The sequence below is a fragment of the Helobdella robusta genome, assembly GCF_000326865.2.
Source record: "Helobdella robusta unplaced genomic scaffold HELROscaffold_7, whole genome shotgun sequence".
Lineage (NCBI taxonomy): Eukaryota > Metazoa > Annelida > Clitellata > Rhynchobdellida > Glossiphoniidae > Helobdella > Helobdella robusta.
In genome coordinates, this window is record NW_008705398.1 from 1,107,723 (window position 1) to 1,124,365 (window position 16,643).

At 35.7% G+C, this 16,643-nt stretch overlaps 3 protein-coding genes across 3 annotated transcripts; 1 reads left to right on the forward strand and 2 right to left on the reverse strand.

Moving 5' to 3' along the window:
* Positions 1-626: 626 nt before the first annotated feature.
* On the reverse strand, positions 627-2,713 carry HELRODRAFT_164735 (hypothetical protein; the record flags this gene model as incomplete). Its single annotated transcript, XM_009030717.1, has 5 exons — positions 627-688; positions 1,138-1,198; positions 1,317-1,415; positions 2,369-2,455; positions 2,636-2,713. 5 exons carry the CDS (start codon positions 2,711-2,713, stop codon positions 627-629), a joined length of 387 nt encoding a protein of 128 aa, XP_009028965.1.
* Positions 2,714-4,425: 1,712 nt separating this feature from the next.
* On the forward strand, positions 4,426-10,023 carry HELRODRAFT_69301 (hypothetical protein; the record flags this gene model as incomplete). Its single annotated transcript, XM_009030558.1, has 8 exons — positions 4,426-4,584; positions 4,906-4,950; positions 5,173-5,282; positions 5,775-6,016; positions 6,362-6,899; positions 7,999-8,138; positions 9,307-9,431; positions 9,871-10,023. 8 exons carry the CDS (start codon positions 4,426-4,428, stop codon positions 10,021-10,023), a joined length of 1,512 nt encoding a protein of 503 aa, XP_009028806.1.
* Positions 10,024-13,613: 3,590 nt separating this feature from the next.
* HELRODRAFT_153194 (hypothetical protein) lies at positions 13,614-13,841 on the reverse strand (the record flags this gene model as incomplete). The annotated part of the gene is made up of 1 exon (XM_009030718.1): positions 13,614-13,841. A coding segment is annotated over one exon (228 nt), but the record flags the coding sequence as incomplete, so codon positions are not given.
* Positions 13,842-16,643: the final 2,802 nt, after the last annotated feature.

A 16,643-nucleotide genomic window follows, 5' to 3' on the forward strand; every position in this document is an offset into this window, starting at 1 on the left:
CATCCTTTGTTACTTGTTTCGCGATATTTCATTATGAAATTTGTCAAACAGCCTACACTTTGCGCTTACAAGTTGCCTTGCTAAACTGTTTTAAAATTTTTTAACAGTTGATGAAAGCTGTGGTTCCGGCAGTTTCAGGGTGTTTCTTTGTGATGCTTAAAAATGGCTAATTCAGAGGGATTGCCAAAGTTTAAGTTCCCCATCACAATGAATGTTTTCGTCAAGGTTTTGGTTAAATCTAAAGAACCTCTATATTTTTTATTTCAAACTCCCATTTACTTTTTACGCAATTTTTGTTAAATTTTACAACCCGTTTTATATATATATATATATATATATATATATATAGAGAGAGAGAGAGAGAGAGAGAGAGAAATGGAGAGAGAAAGAAAGAGAAATTGAGATATAATTTTTCCATATTTATCTTTTGATTGACAACATTAAACTATGATTGAATACATCAGAATACCACATAACAATGATTTGAAAGTTATAACATACTTTCGTTTTCTTATCCGGAAATAAATAAATAAATAAACAAATAAATAAATAAACAAATATTTATATAAATATTATGTATAATTATCAGGTGAAATAATATTTTATTTTAGAATCAGTAATAATAATTAACGTTGGAAGGCACTGTTTTGCTCGTTCACTGGCTTTTTTGCAACGGCTTTTCGACACACTGAGATTAATTGAATGAAGAAATGTAATTATTTATAAATATAATTATCTTTTATTTATAATTATATTTTATCTATAATTATCTTTTATTTATAATTATCTTTTATTTATAATTATCTTTTATTTATAATTATCTTTTATTCGTAAATAATCGATTGCTATATTTTACGATTAGTCGGTGAGAAATTAAATGTTTGGCTCTTGATTGAATGAATGGATGAATGAATAAATGAATGAATCAGTGCATTAATAAAAGAATGATTTAGAGTATGAATGAATGTTTGCATGCACATATGATTCAACAAATGACCAGATATATGAAAGAGTGAGTGAATCAATGGACGAATGAATGAATAAATAAACGAACAAATGAACGAATAAACGAACAAACGAACGAACGAATGAACAATAGAACAAATGAATGAAAACTAATCATCCCATATGACTAACAGTATGGAAAATACTTCAGAATCATGTCTACTTCCAATGTACCCTTCAGAATTCTTACCGCCTGATCATGATGGTCAGTTTCATCATTGTTACAAGTAATAACCATATATAAAGCAAGCAAGAAAGCAGACAAACAAACGAACGAACGAACTAAAGAAACAAACGAACAACCAAATGACCTCTGTATGTTCAATGTTCTCAAAGTTCACGCCGTTCACTTCAATTATTTGATCACCCTCCCTGACTCCCAGCCTATCCGCTTCTGAATTCGAACTAACCTTGTAGTAATAATAACAATAATAATAATAATATTAATTATAATTATTATTATACAATATTTATATTGTAATAATAATAAGTAATATTATTACAATTAATAATAACAATAATAACTATAAGAGTAATATTATTATTGGCTATAATTTATATTGACGTAACTACAAGCCTAATAAAACGTTCAAACAAACAAACACAAACGAACGAACGAACAAACGAACAAAACAAATTATAATCATCATTATTATTAAGGTAGTAATAGGAAAAATAATAATTATTTTTTTATTATTATTACTATATTAACAAACGTTTGTGATGAACATGCCAGGAATATTGTGCTCTCCACCACGGACGTTAAAACCTAACTGGCTGACGCGAAAAGAAATAAAATCCATAATAATATCAATAATAATAATAATAATAATAATTATAATAATAATAATAATAATAATGATGATGAGAACATCATTTTATTTTCTAACTCCAAATACCAAATAACAAAAATGAAATAATTATAAAATCCTATTAATCTAAAATGCCAGTGAGTACATTTTAGAGGGGCTGGTTTAATTGTCCAATTGGGGTTCAATCATTCTTATTATTTTGGCGTTAGTAATAATAAAAATAGTAATAATAATAATGATGATGATGGAAACAATCTTTTATTCAGCAATAAAATCAATAGAAATGGCAGTACAAATAAAAAAAAATAATAAAATTAAATAAAAAGGTCAAATGCAATAAATAAAGTATTAATCTATGAAGCTCATCATTTGAATTGAGAGAGTACGACCAGAGTAATTATTATAAATTAGGGAACAGATCTTTTATTTTCATCAAATGCGTAAAGTCAATAATTAATTAATTAATAGATGAATAGTCATGATTAAAATAAAATTAAATTAAAATAATAATAATAATGATAATAATAATAATTACAAAAAATAATAATAACGGTGTCGGTAATCATCCTTCTCTTCAGTAAAATTCTTCTCGGCAGAAACAGCCTGATGTCAGCGTCGTAACTTGGGTTACCTTTTCTCTAATAATAATAATAATATTAATTAATAATAATAATTTATGATAATAATAACTTGTAATAAGAATAATTCATAATAATCATCTTCAATTAATAATAATAATAATAGTAATTTGTAATAATAATAATTCATAATAATTCCCAATAATCCTCATCTTCATCATCATCGTCATCACTGCTAACTTGTTGTGGGGGAATCCAAGGTGGTGGGGCTTCATAGGGAGGGAGGGCCTCATAGGGGGGAAGAGGGAGGTCGTTCATCATTATTACTATTGTAATATTGTTTATTATTATTATTATCTTATTTTTGGTATTTTATTATTATTATTTTAATTAAAGTTTGTTTAAAACTTTATTATATGGAAATAAATTTAATTAATGGCAATCAGCATCACCAGCATCATTATCTTCATCGTCGTCATCATCATCATCATCACCAACATCATCATCGTCGTCATCATCACTGCCAACTTGCTGATGGGTGTATCCAGGGTTATGATGTGTTGTTTTATTAAATTTATTTAATATCTAAATTGATAACATAGACAAGAAAGAACAAAAAATAAACAGAACAAAAACAAATGGTTTTTTTACTTTATTTCCTTTTAATTTTTGTGGTTAAATTGCACCGTTTTATCGCTTATCCATCTAGTACAGGTGGCAATGTTTACAAAGAACCGATAATTTTTATATCCATCTTCATACTAGCAAAGAATAATTATTACTGTATGGTGTGTGCGTATATGCAATTATAACCTACACAGCACACACATTCACACACACATTCACACACACAAACACACACACACACACAGATACATATACATGCGCCCACAACGCAGTCACCAGCAACAGCATACTCACGGTCATCTATGGTCAGCTGCTTGCATCAGCTGTGTGTACAATCATATATACAAACTTGTCATACAAACAAATATACAAACTTGCCATACAAACAAATATACAAGCTTGTCATACAAACGTATATACACATTTTTATACAAGTAAAAACACCAACTTGTTATACACATGTATATACAAACATATTTCAGAACCTATATACAAATATAGGATAGAGTGTACAACATATGTACAAACTTATATACAACTAAATACATATATTATACAAACATACATTATATACAAACATATATGCAAAAGTTTACAATACCAAGATGAACATACAATCTGACGTTTGTGTGGTGAATTTTTCAAAATCTTTGATTGAATTGTCCGGTTGATTATTTTAGTAAAAAATTGAACTATAGCAACGTCAAGTGACAACATTAAAAACAAAAAATTGAACTATAGCAACGTTAATAACAACAATGAAATGTCATTACGTTAACGTTTGTGACAGCAACAACGAGCAACAACAACAAATATGCCGTGCAAATTTACAACAAATATTAACGAATTAAATCAGAAATTGAAAAAATAAAATCATTATTCTATGTTATTCTCATATCTTAAAGTAAGCTGCAACAACATCAACAACAACAGCAGTTGAAACAACACCAACAACAATTTTAGCCTCTTCTCTGAGGTCGTGACTATGACATCAAACAAGTCGATACCGTCACTAAAAACGCCGTGCAAAACCTCAAACAACAACCACAACAACAACAACAACAACACTAAAGACAACCACGTGAGCTTATCGAACCAACAAAAAACAAACAAACGCAACTACGTTTAGTAGAAAAATAACCCACAACAAACAACAACAAAACATGAAAAACAACAACAACAACCACAAAAACAAAAGAAGCGATAATAACAATTTTCACAACGACAAATTCACTAACAACACTAAAAACACACATGGAAAAAACCGCATTACCAGCAAAACCATCAAAACTACCAACACCACCAACAACAACAACAACAGCCTCAACAAAAGACACACCTCAACCCGATTTAACCAAGCAACAACTCTACTACTAATAACAGTAATGATAACAGCGACACTAATGACGAAGGTGAAGTCAGTCGCATGCAGTCCAGATGCCAGAAGGTTGTACGAGGACTTGTTGAAAAAAGGTTATAACAAACTTATCAGGCCAGTCAGTAACAGCTCTGATACACTTATCGTTAGGATTGGATTGAGATTGACACAAATTATTGATGTGGTTTGTATATTTTGTCTGTGTATGTGTTTGTGTGTATGTGTGATTGTGTGTATGTGTGAGTGTCTGTATGTGTGTGTGTGTGTGTGTGTGTGTGTGTGTGTGTGTGTGTATACATACATTTTGTGTGTGTATCTATATTTGTGTGTATGCAGTTGTCTAGAGTATGATTAAAATCTAAAATATTTTGAATGGAATGTTATTTTTCGTATTTTAAAACAATTTTCAGGGATATTTCACAGTTTATTTATTTATTTGAACGATTTTTAAAAAATTATAAACTATTTTTTTTTTTAATAAAATGACCATGATGAAACAAATAAGGACGAGAAGAACCAGATAATGACCACAAACGTCTGGCTAGAACAGGTTCGTGACCATCTATCATTTTTTAAAATAATTTTTAAAAAATATATAATCGGTGTCATGATAGTGTAGTGGCTAAGGTGTCTGCTACTTCTGTTGTAGTAATCAGATTCAAATCCTCGCATATCACATCCAATGTGTGTGTGTGTGTATGTGAGTATATGTGTGTGTGTGATGTTGCGTGTGTGCGTGCACATGCCATCGTGGTATGTAATTATATTTTAGAAATGGTCAGATACGAAACTGTCATGGAACCCTGCCAGCTACGGAAACGTTGAGAGGCTGTATGTTCCATCTGACGAAATATGGCTACCTGACATCGTTCTTTATAACAGGTTGGCTGGTTGATTGATTGGTTGAACCGGTTGGTTAGTTGATCTGGTTGAACTGGTTGGTTAGTTGAACTGGTTGGCTGGTTGATTGATTGAACTGGTTGGCTGGTCGGTTGGTTAAACTGGTTAATCGATTGAAGTGGTTGGTTAGTTGATTGGTTGAATTTGTTTGCTGGTTGATCTGGTTGATTAATCAATTGTTCATTAATTAATTGATTGATTAAGTTTGATTGAGTGAATAATTATTGTCAGATTGTTGGTGAGATGTGTTACCACACAGCTTTCATTCGTTTCTTTCAATTTTGATCAAATTAAATATTTCCAAAAATGTTTCAAAAGATGTCAGCAATTGCACTACCCAATTCTATATTATTAGCTTTTAATTTATTAAAATTTAATCATAAAAATCGCATAAATTCGTCAGAAATATTATTCATTTTTAATGCGAACGTACTCACAACCTCCCCTTCAACTATTTTTCACAAATCTCTCAAGCGCCGATGGAAATTTTACTGTAAAACTGATGACGAAGGCAACAATACACCACAACGGCACGGTTGTCTGGAAGCCACCCGCCATCTACAAAAGCCTCTGCCCCATCGACGTCGAGTTCTTCCCGTTCGACGAGCAGAAATGTACCCTAAAGATCGGTTCCTGGTCCTATGACGGTTTCTCGGTCGATATCAAACACATCTCTCTTCGGGACGGAGCCATGGAGTTTGAAACTATAGCGGATGGTTTGTTTGCGTGCTTGCGTGTGCGTGTGTGTGTGAGAGAAAGAGAGAGAAAGAGAGGAGAAAGAGAGAGAGAGAGAGAGGAGAAAGAGAGAGAGAGAGAGAAAGAGAGAGAGAAAGAGAAAGAGAGAGAGAGAAAGAGAAAGAGAGAGAGAGATAGATTTAATGTTTGCTTTTTGCAACCGATAATATTTATTGTCTAATGGATGGCTATGAATAATTTTTTTTCACAACTTTGGGAGTTTTTCATTTCCTGATCGTATGAAATTTTAAAGTCTCAACAAGTTTTCACGCATAAACGTTTAAAATTGTGTTTTATATCAACCCATTCATTTGTCCTTTCGCAAGGAATCGACTTGGCTGACTACTACAAAAGCACGGAATGGGACCTGCTGGCAGTTCCCGCGAAGAAGTACTGCAAGTATTATCCGTGCTGCTCCGAGCCCTATCCAGACATCAAATTCAGCATCACGATCCGACGCAAGACCCTCTTCCACACCGTCAACCTCATTCTTCCATGCGTGGCCATCTGCTCCGTCACGCTCCTGGTTTTTTACATTCCCGCTAATTCCGGGGAAAAAATCACGATGGGGATAACTATTTTGAATTCTTTGAATATTTTCTTGCTACTCGTTGCCGAGATCAACCCGCCCACCTCCCTGGCCATTCCGCTGATTGGGAAGTATTTGTTGTTCACCATGGTGCTGGTCACGTGCTCTATAATTGTGACCGTCTTTGTTTTGAATGTACACTTCCGGTCGCCATCAACTCACGTGATGTCGCCATGGATACAGGAACTTTTCCTCAACGTCCTGCCGAAGTTGTTGTTCATGAGGAGGCCGAGGTCTTGCAAGGATGGGCTTGGTGAGTGTGTGTGTGTGTTTGCGTGTCTGTGTGTGTGTCTATGTCTGTGTGTGTTTGCGTGTCTGTGTGTGTGTCTATGTCTGTGTGTGTTTGCGTGTCTGTGTGTGTGTCTATGTCTGTGTGTGTTTGCGTGTCTGTGTGTGTTTGCGTGTCTGTGTGTGTGTCTTTGTCTGTGTGTGTTTGCGTGTCTGTGTGTGTGTTTGTGTGTGAGTGAATTAATTAGTTAACTGATGAAGTAAGTAAATGAGTGAATGAGTCGATTAATTAGTTAATGAACAGATGAATGAATAAACGAGTGAACGAATGAATGAACGAACAAACTTTACCAGCCAGTAAGTAAAAAACTATTAGCGTATCAACCAATGAAGTTCACCAATGATGCGATAATTACTATCACCCACTGTTATCTTCATCATAACCACCACCACCACCATCCATCATCATCATAATCATCACCACCATCATCATCACCATCACTATCGTCATCATCATCACTGCCATCATAATCATCACCACCATCATCATCATCACCACCATCATAATCACCACCATCACCACCACCATCATCACCATCAAGGATCGTACGCTTCTAGAATGTCAATGCAGACATGCCAAGGAATGGAGATTGTTGGCGATGATGACGATTACGATTATAATGTCCAACCACCATCATCATCATCAGCAGCAGCAGCAGCAACAACGGCCACTGCCGCCGGTAAAACGGCTAAGCTGTACACATCAGCTGGTCGAGCAGCTGCTGCAGCCGAAGATGATGATGACGATGATGCAGCTACTGACGTTGCTTTCATTCACGTGGTTAATAAGGAAAGGTTGGCTATAAACTTTATGATTTTTTTTTAAAATTCTCTTCCTGATTTTTTTTTGTACTTTTCTTTTTGTTTCTTCTTCTCTTTTTTCTTCCTCTCTTTTCAATCTTCTACCTCTCTCACTCTGAATTAGTCAAATCGCCATGATAATTTGTAAAACTTTTCATTCAATCTTTATTTTTTTCATGTCCGATCAACCCAGTGACACAAATTATTGAAAAGGACGATAAAATCACCAAAACATATACAAGAAACAAAAATAAAACATAAACAAAACTTTAAAATTAACCTAAGAAAACAGAGACCAATCAGATCGCAAGCCCCGTTTCTTCAATCTCCTATTGGTCGGGGGACTGAGTCATGGGACGACGACCTCTCGCCAATCAGAAGCATCAGAAATTTGAAAAAATGTCGCACCCTTGACGATGAGAGTTGTGGCCACAACTATCATCATCATCATCACAATCCAGACTTTCATCATTATCCGGATCGTCATCAGGATAAATATTTCCATCATCATCAGCATCATCAGCTGCAGCAGCAACTTCATCGTCGTCATCATCTTCATCACAACATGCCCACGCATTATAGATCATGCAGCTATATAGGTGGGTATGCGGCCATGATAATGAGAACATCCTTTTAATTCCATTTTTAAACATACATTGTAAATGAAAAGATAAAGTAATAAAAATTATAATGTAAATTATATATCATAGATATTCTACAATGCTCGCCATACATTTTAAATGGGCAAAAAGAGAAATAGAATCAGCATTAAGTTATGTTCAAATCGTGTTCCTATCACAGTAAATTGCGTAAGATGACGATACTACGGAGTTAATTAAACTTCCATGAATAGGGTCAGACCAAATAAAATTAATTAATGATAGTTTAAAATAATAATAATTATTATTATTATAATAACGATAATAATAGTAAATGATGATAATAATAATAAATCAAATTAAAATTTGCCACCCTAATAAAAAAATTTTATTCTGAAGTGGTGGAGAAAGTGTACAATCGGTGCTGGTTATTTAGGCCACACGGTAATTATTATTATTAGATAATTTATATAGCGCCCATTAAATAGTTCTCACAGGCACTCTCCATCTATTTCGAACCTATCGCTGAAAAATGAATGTCTTCAACTGCCTTTTTAAAATGAGAAAACAACAAATTGCGATGAAGCAAAGTCGGCGCAAGATCATTCCACACCTTTACTCCACAAACCACAAAATTTCGCCTCTCTATTCGTGACTGTATGTCAATATATACGTGGGCAGATGATATGCCAAGCATATCAAATCTTCTTTCTCGCGTCTTACCTTTCAGGACATTGGCGACCATCGACCCCCACAAAACCCGATCTTTAACACTTTGTAAGAGTTGAAATATAGTAATGTAGTAATCACTTCGGCATTTTTAATGAGTCTTATACGTCATTATTTTTACTTTTTCCTGTGTGTGTGTGTGTGTGTATGTGGGGCAATAACGTTGTCCTAATTTGAACTTTGCCCTCATGATTTATTTCACCATAACTTCATAACCATCAGCGTCGTCATCGTCATCGTTAGCGTCATCATCATAATTCTACAGGTGAAAATGACGGTGATGATGACGTCAGAAGAGTGACCTCTGACCTCCCGCCCGTTGTCATGCAGGCGGTCATCGGAGTCAACTTCATAGCCGATCACCTCAAACAGCAGGAAGAATTTAATAAGGTTATGATGACGATGATGACGACGATGATGATGATGATTGTGGTGATGATGTTGTTGATGAAGATGATAATGATGAGGGTGATGATGATGATGATGGGTGGGTTTGTACTGTGCCTTTGTAGAGTCTGGTGACACTTTGAGGAAATTCTTTTGTCTTCGCAAGATGAAATTGAAAATTTTTAAACGCTTCTAAAGTTCGTTTCTGATTGTGACGATGAAGGTGATGATGATGACGACGACGATGATGGAAATAATGATGAGTAAATAAATAAATCAATCAATCAACTAATCTGCCAACCAACCAATCAACCAACTAACCAAAAAACCAATCAGCCAACAACCAACCAATCAGCCAACCAACCAATCAGCCAACCAACCAATCAGCCAACCAACCAACCAACCATCCAACCAACAAACCATCCAACCAACTAATCAACAGAAAAAACAAGACTGGCAGTTTGTAGCAATGGTGCTGGATCGGTTATTTCTCTGGATGTTCACAGCCGCCTGTGTTGTCGGTACTTTTGGCATCATCGTACAAGCTCCGACACTTTACGATAATCGACTTCCTATACCGAAAAATGCACAATAAAATCGACGATTATTGAAATTAATACAGCGTACCTATTGTATGTATAGATACAAATGTTTGTATATGATGTATACGAATTGGATATAATTATGTATTGTATGCATAAATACAAATGTTTGTATGTGATGTATGTGTACGCATGTGTAATAACTATGTATTGTATAAATACAATTGATAAATAAATACAATTGTATGTATAAATACAAATATTTGTATGTGATGCATACGCATTGGAAAATCATTATGTATTGTATGTATGAATACAAATGTTTATATGTGATTGTGTTTGTATGTGATTGTGTGTGTGCCGCCGTGTGAATTTTTTCCTTCTTTTTCATTACAAATTTGTTGAAAAGATTTTATTTCTCGTTAAACAACAAACCAACAGTGGCGACATTCTGAGTTCGCTCTTAAACTTTAGCACATCAAGCAAAATAAAATTTCATCGAGTCCAGTAACCAAGCTTGTTAAAATGACGATGATGATGATGACGACGATGAAGATGATGATGAAGATGATGACATGAGTAAAGGATGATTAACTTGTCAAGAGAAAAATGAAATAAAAAAAAACAAAAATAATCTTTTAAGGCCTGAAAATAATTATGTACAAAATGAATTAAACAATATTATTATTATTATTATTAAAAATATTAGAACTGTTACTATAATAGACTACTCTATGGCTTATATTGTCGCTCGTCATCATATTATTACGTAATAACAAGTAAGGCGCTTTGTTGAAGGCCAATCATTTATTCATTCATTCGTTCTTTCTTTCATTCATTAATTCGTTCGTTCGTTCGTTCTTTCGTTCGTTCGTTCTTTCGTTCGTTCGTTCTTTCGTTCATTCATTCATTCATTCATTCGTTCGTTCGTTCGTTCTTTCTTTCTTTAATTCATTCATTCATTTGTTCATTCATTCATTTATTCATTCTCATTTATTTAAATGTTCATTTGTTTATTCATTCGTTCATTCATTTATTCTTTCGTTCGTTCTTTCATTCATTCATTCATTCATTCATTTATTCATTTATTTACCCATTTACTCAACTATTCATTCATTCCTTAAAGTGTATACACACACACACACATACACACACACACACACACACACACACACATATATATATATATATATATATATATATATATATATATATATATAAATGTATATGGTCATATGTACAATATGTCATGATTATATGCACAGCTGAAATCTGGTCATGTCGATAACAATTTAAAAAAATTTACATGAAAGTAAATTAAAAATAAAATAAAAACAATTAACAATTAAGTAAAGTTTATAATTAGTATAAAATCCGATACGATCTCATGCGTGACGTCATAACATGACGTACTTGTGACGTCATTTCCGCTTTTGCTTCCGTGTAAAATTTTATCAATAGGGGAGAGAGAGGAGAGTCTTCAGACTAAACTGAAATTTAGCGACTGGACTGCTTGAAAAGGCAAATTGACATTATTATTATTACTTTATTATTAATATTATTTTATTTTAATTTTATTTCATTTTAATTTTATTTTAATCATGACTATTTCTCTAATATTATCATTATTATTATTATTATTATTATTATTGAATCAGTATCATTATCATTATCATCATCATTATCATTATCATTATCATTATTATTATTATTATTATTATTATTATTACTATTAACAACTTTTTGTGAGAAATATGAAAAAAGTGTCGAAATAATGAAACAAAATGATGGTATGGTATGGTATGGAAAGCGAAAACAAGGCAAAAAAATTGTGGGAATTCTATACAAATAACAATCAATTATTATCAATCAACAATATGATAAAAATAATGATAATAACAAATAATAAAAACGAATGATATTAATCATAATAATAATAAATAATATTAATAATAATGATAATAATAATAACGAAAATAGCAACTGATAGTACAGAGAATGATAATTCGTAACAAAAATTTCCACCATCAAGTTTTATTGAGTGAGTAATTGATGGCCCCATTTCTGGCAGCGGCCCGTTCAACGTACCCCCCAAAAACCTCACCATCTCCTATATTATTATTACCACCCCCACAATGATTATCATTAACAATGCCGCCAATGTCGCCGCCACTGATGCCACTACCACTGGCGTTTTCGGCTACGTTGTTGTTGTTGTTGGCCGCGGCTAGCATCAAACTGTTGGCTGTGTGTTGATCGAGGAATGGAGAGTTGAAGAGCTGTTGTGGTGTGAAGAGGAAGTCGTTGATGTTTTGTTGTTGCTGTTGCTGAAATTGTTGCAGGAGGTTGCTGGGGAGCGTCTTGTCTCCGAGCTGGTTGTCGTTTGGAGGAAAGTGAAGCATGGAGGGGTGCGGGGCAAGGCTCCGCAAGTCATCGTCCACAGGTTTATCAATCAGCTGGTAGATTTTTTGCTGCTGCTGCTGCAACTGTTGCTGCAACTGCTGCTGTATGAATTCGTTGAAGAGTTGTTGCTGGTGATGGGAGCTACCGATCATGTTATTGTCGTCCTCTAAGTTGTCGTTTTGTGGGTCGGTTAAGTTATCTCTAATTGGGTCGACTCGACCTACTTTGTCCGATTGGAGGAATAGGTAAGGAAAGTTTCCTGGGGATCTGAAATAAGCTGCTTGCTGGTCTTGGTTATCGTCCCCCTTCGATAGTGACATGTTTTCTGTAGAGTTGATGTCTTCGATTGACCTTGGTAGCAATTGTTGTTGTTGCTGTTGAACGTACTGCTCTAGCTGTTGGCGCAGCTGCTGTTGCTGCTGCTGAAGTTGTTGGAGCTGGTTGTGGTTGAGCAAGAATGAATTCTGGTCCTGAGATGAATAGGAGGCCCTCGGCGAATCATCTTCGTCGTCGTCACGTTCGAAGCAGTCCTGTGGCTGAAGTTGGTGTTGACTGGTCATTTGTTGTATCAGTTTGTTGTAAATTTGTTGCTGCTGCTGCTCGAGACTGCTTATGTTGGCGGCAAGGATGTTCGTGCTGTTGATGCTGTTGTTGAGGTTGTTGATGTTGTGGCTTATAGTGTTGCTGATGTTGTTGTTGAAGATGTTGTTGTTGATGTTGTTGTTGTTGTTGTTGTTGGTGCTGATGTTGTTGTTGTTGATGTTGTTGGTGCTGATGTTGTTGTTCATTCTGACGTCATTAGCAGAGGATTTATCTCCCGTCTGATACATGCTGTTAGCAACTGGAAACTGGAAAGCGGGAACTGCGCTATTCAAGCTGGCATTGTTCGAAGCGTTCTGCAAGCTGCTGCTTTTGCTACCGTTGTTGTTGTTGTTGTTTGCGGAAATCCCGTTGTTATTGTTGTTGTTATTTTTAGCTTCGGCATTGTGTTGGTTGAAAAATGCAGTCAGGGAGGTTCCAATAACGGCTGACTGACTCAAATTAGAGGAAGCTGAAACTTTGGGAACCACAAACGGAACCGGAAGTGATCCATAACTTGCAAAATTGCGCTCGGATCTCCGACTGCCGCGTTCATCGTAGCGTTAACAGCGTTTGCTAGAAGGCCCGGTATCTTGACGCTACTTAGGAGGCTGGCGGGTATGTTGACCACGGTGTTCCCACCTCCCGTCACTGCGTTGCGCCTCCTTCTTGGCTTGTATTTGTAGCCCGGGTGTTCCGTCATGTGCACGGATCTCAACCTCTTAGCCTCCTCAATGTAGTGTTTCTTTTGAGTTTCGGGCATGGCTTTCCACTCGCTGCCCAGCCTCTTGCTGATGTCCGAGTTGTGCATGGTCGGGTTTGCTTGGGAGATCTTTCGGCGTTCCACGCGCGACCAGACCATGAAGGCGTTCATTGGACGCTTAACCTGAGTATCGTATTACGGTGTTTGTTTGTGTGTGCGTGCGTGTGCGGGCGTGTGTGTTCGTATGTGTGAACAGTGGCGGCGGGGGTCTGTGTATGAGAACTGGAAGGTGTGAGTGCGATTTTATAAATTAAATTTTGAAGCAACAAACATTTTTAACAAGTTAAAAGCATAAAAATGTACTTTTGAATCCTTTCCAGACCCGGCATTGTTGTTGTCGTCGTCGTCGTCATTGTTGTTGTTGCTGTTGTCTTTGTTTTTGTTGATTATCAAGTTGCCTGGAATGGCGATTGTTGGCATGGGAGACATCCCTGAGGCTGCGTTGTTCAGCAGTGTTGAATAGCTGCTTAATAAAGAATTCGATTGTAGGTTTTGTTGTTGTTGCAGTGTTAGTTGTTGCGGTTGTTGTTTTTGCGGTGTCTCTTGGTCTGTCTGTTTTGTCTGCTGATGTTGCTGCTGTAAAGTTTTTTGATGATTTAACAGTTCGTTCGGCTGATTTTGCTGTTGTTGAGACGATTGCTCATCGTGTTGCTGTTGAAATTGTTTCTGTTGCTGGTAAAGGTCTTCTAAAAATGGTTGGTCCTTGTTAAGTTGCTGTTGTTGAATGTCGTTGTGGGGTATTTGTTGGAGGGGTATGTTCTGAGGGTTGCTGATGGATGCTTCGATCAGTTGTTGTTGTTGTTGAAAATATTGCTCTAATAGTATCTGTTGCTGCTGCTGTTGTTGCAGAAATTGTTGTTGAATTGTTGGAGAGTTGTCAAATTGTTGGCAGAACTGCAGAGGATTTATCGGCCTGAGCTCTTCATAACTATTTTCAGTGTTGTTGTTTTGTTGCTGTTGTTTTTCTGATGAAAGCAAGTTGTTGTTGCTGTTTGAATAATGTTGCATTTGTTGCAGCTGGTGATAAACGATTTGATGGGGTTGTTGAAAATTTTGTTGCTGATTGTAAAACTGCGGTTGTTCTATGAGATAATGTTGTTGCTCTTGTTGTTGTTGGTCTTGTTGCTGCTGTTGTTGGTCTGAGTTACTCTCATCCATCATGCTGTGTTGATGTTGCTGCTGCTGAGAAAATTGCAACAGCTGTTGAAAAAGTTGTTGCTGCTGTTGCTGAAGTTTTTGCATGTCTAGCTGTGCAATATTTTCTAAAAATCCGCAGCTTGTTCTGGGAGCCTGGCTGTCTGAATCAACGTGTTCGTCGTCGTCGTTGTTGCTGCTGCCGAAAATGTTGTTGCTGAGGCCGTTGTTGTTGCTGAGACCGTTGTTGTTGCTGAGACCGTTGTTGTTGCTGAGACCGTTGTTGTTGCTGAGACCGTTGTTGTTGCTGAGACCGTTGTTGTTGTTGCTGTTGTTTATGTAGTAATAATTATTAGCTGATGTTGCAGTTGTAGATGGGTAGGTTGTTTCAACATTAGATGAAGTTACAGTGTTATAAAGATCCGCGAAGTATGACTCCGTTTGCGGCTGCTGTTGTTGTCGTTGTTGCAGCAACTGCTGCTGCGTTTGTTGTTGCTGCTGCTGTAGCTGCGTTTGTTGCTGGTTATAGTTGGCATGTTGCAGTGTATTATTTTTTTGTTGCTGGAGATGTTGCTGCAACAGTTGCTGGTCTTCAGTTACGACAGCTGCACTTGCCAACGGATTCTTACTTAAACTATCAGCATTTTTATCGACCGTACTCCCATTCTTGTCGGTGTCAATGTTCATATTGTCGTTGTTGTTAATGTTGTTGTTGTTGTTAATGTTGTTGTAGTAATTGTTGTTGTCGTCAACAGTGGTGTTCTTGACGACATTTCTAATGATGTCATCAACGTCGTTGTTGTCGTCGCGTCCCGGAGAAACTGCTGTTGTTGTTGTTATTGTTGTTGTTTCAACTTCGTCAGACTTTGTTGAATTGACGGCATTATCTCCGTTGTTGTTGTTGTTATCAACTTTAATGTTGTTTTCAGAGATGTCAGTGTTGTTGTTTTCATCAATGATGTTGTTACTGACTTCTGTGTTGTAGTTTACGCTGTTGATGTAATAAGAGTTGTGGCCTTCATTGGCGTTGATGTCAGCTCTTGGCTGGGGGGCTTCATTAACGCAGATGTTGTTGTCATTATCAACTTGTAGCTTTTCATCTGATTTATAATTTTTAAATTTCATCATTTTACGCGGGATTTTACATTCAGTTTCCGCTTCCGGTTTAGCTTCCCGTTTGTTTTTGTTGGTTGTTACATCTTTAGAATGTTCTGGAAGTTTTTGTTGATTTTGTTGGTGTTGTTGTTGTTGTTGGATTGTGGCATTAATAAAAATTTCATTTGTCGTTCTTATTTCAATAGTGTTATCAATTGTTGTGGATGGTGTTGTTTCGAGATTTTCTTTACTGATGTCTTTGTTGTTGTTGTTGTTGATATTTTCATTGATGTTGTTGAGGTTATCAGCAATGTTTTTGTAAGTGTCAGTATCATTATTAATCTTCTCAATGTTGTTGATGATGTTTTTGTTTTTGTTGCTGCTGCTGTTGTTGTTGCAACTTGTGTCGGTGATATTTTCATCAGTGTTACATGCACTGCTTCTGTCAATGCTACGTTCTATATCAGACTGATTGTTGTTAGCGTTGTTGTTCTTGTTGCTACTGATGTTTTTGTTGTTGTTTTTGTTGTTGTTTGTTGTTTTAGTACTGTTGTATTGTTTATTGTTGTTGCTGTTGTTTTTTTGATTGGCAAAATTTGTTTGGCACATTTTTTTCTCTTTTCCTAATTTTCTGTCATCAACAGTGTTGCTGCTGTTGTTGTTGTTGTTGCTGTTGTTGTTGTTGCTGTCGCTGTTGTT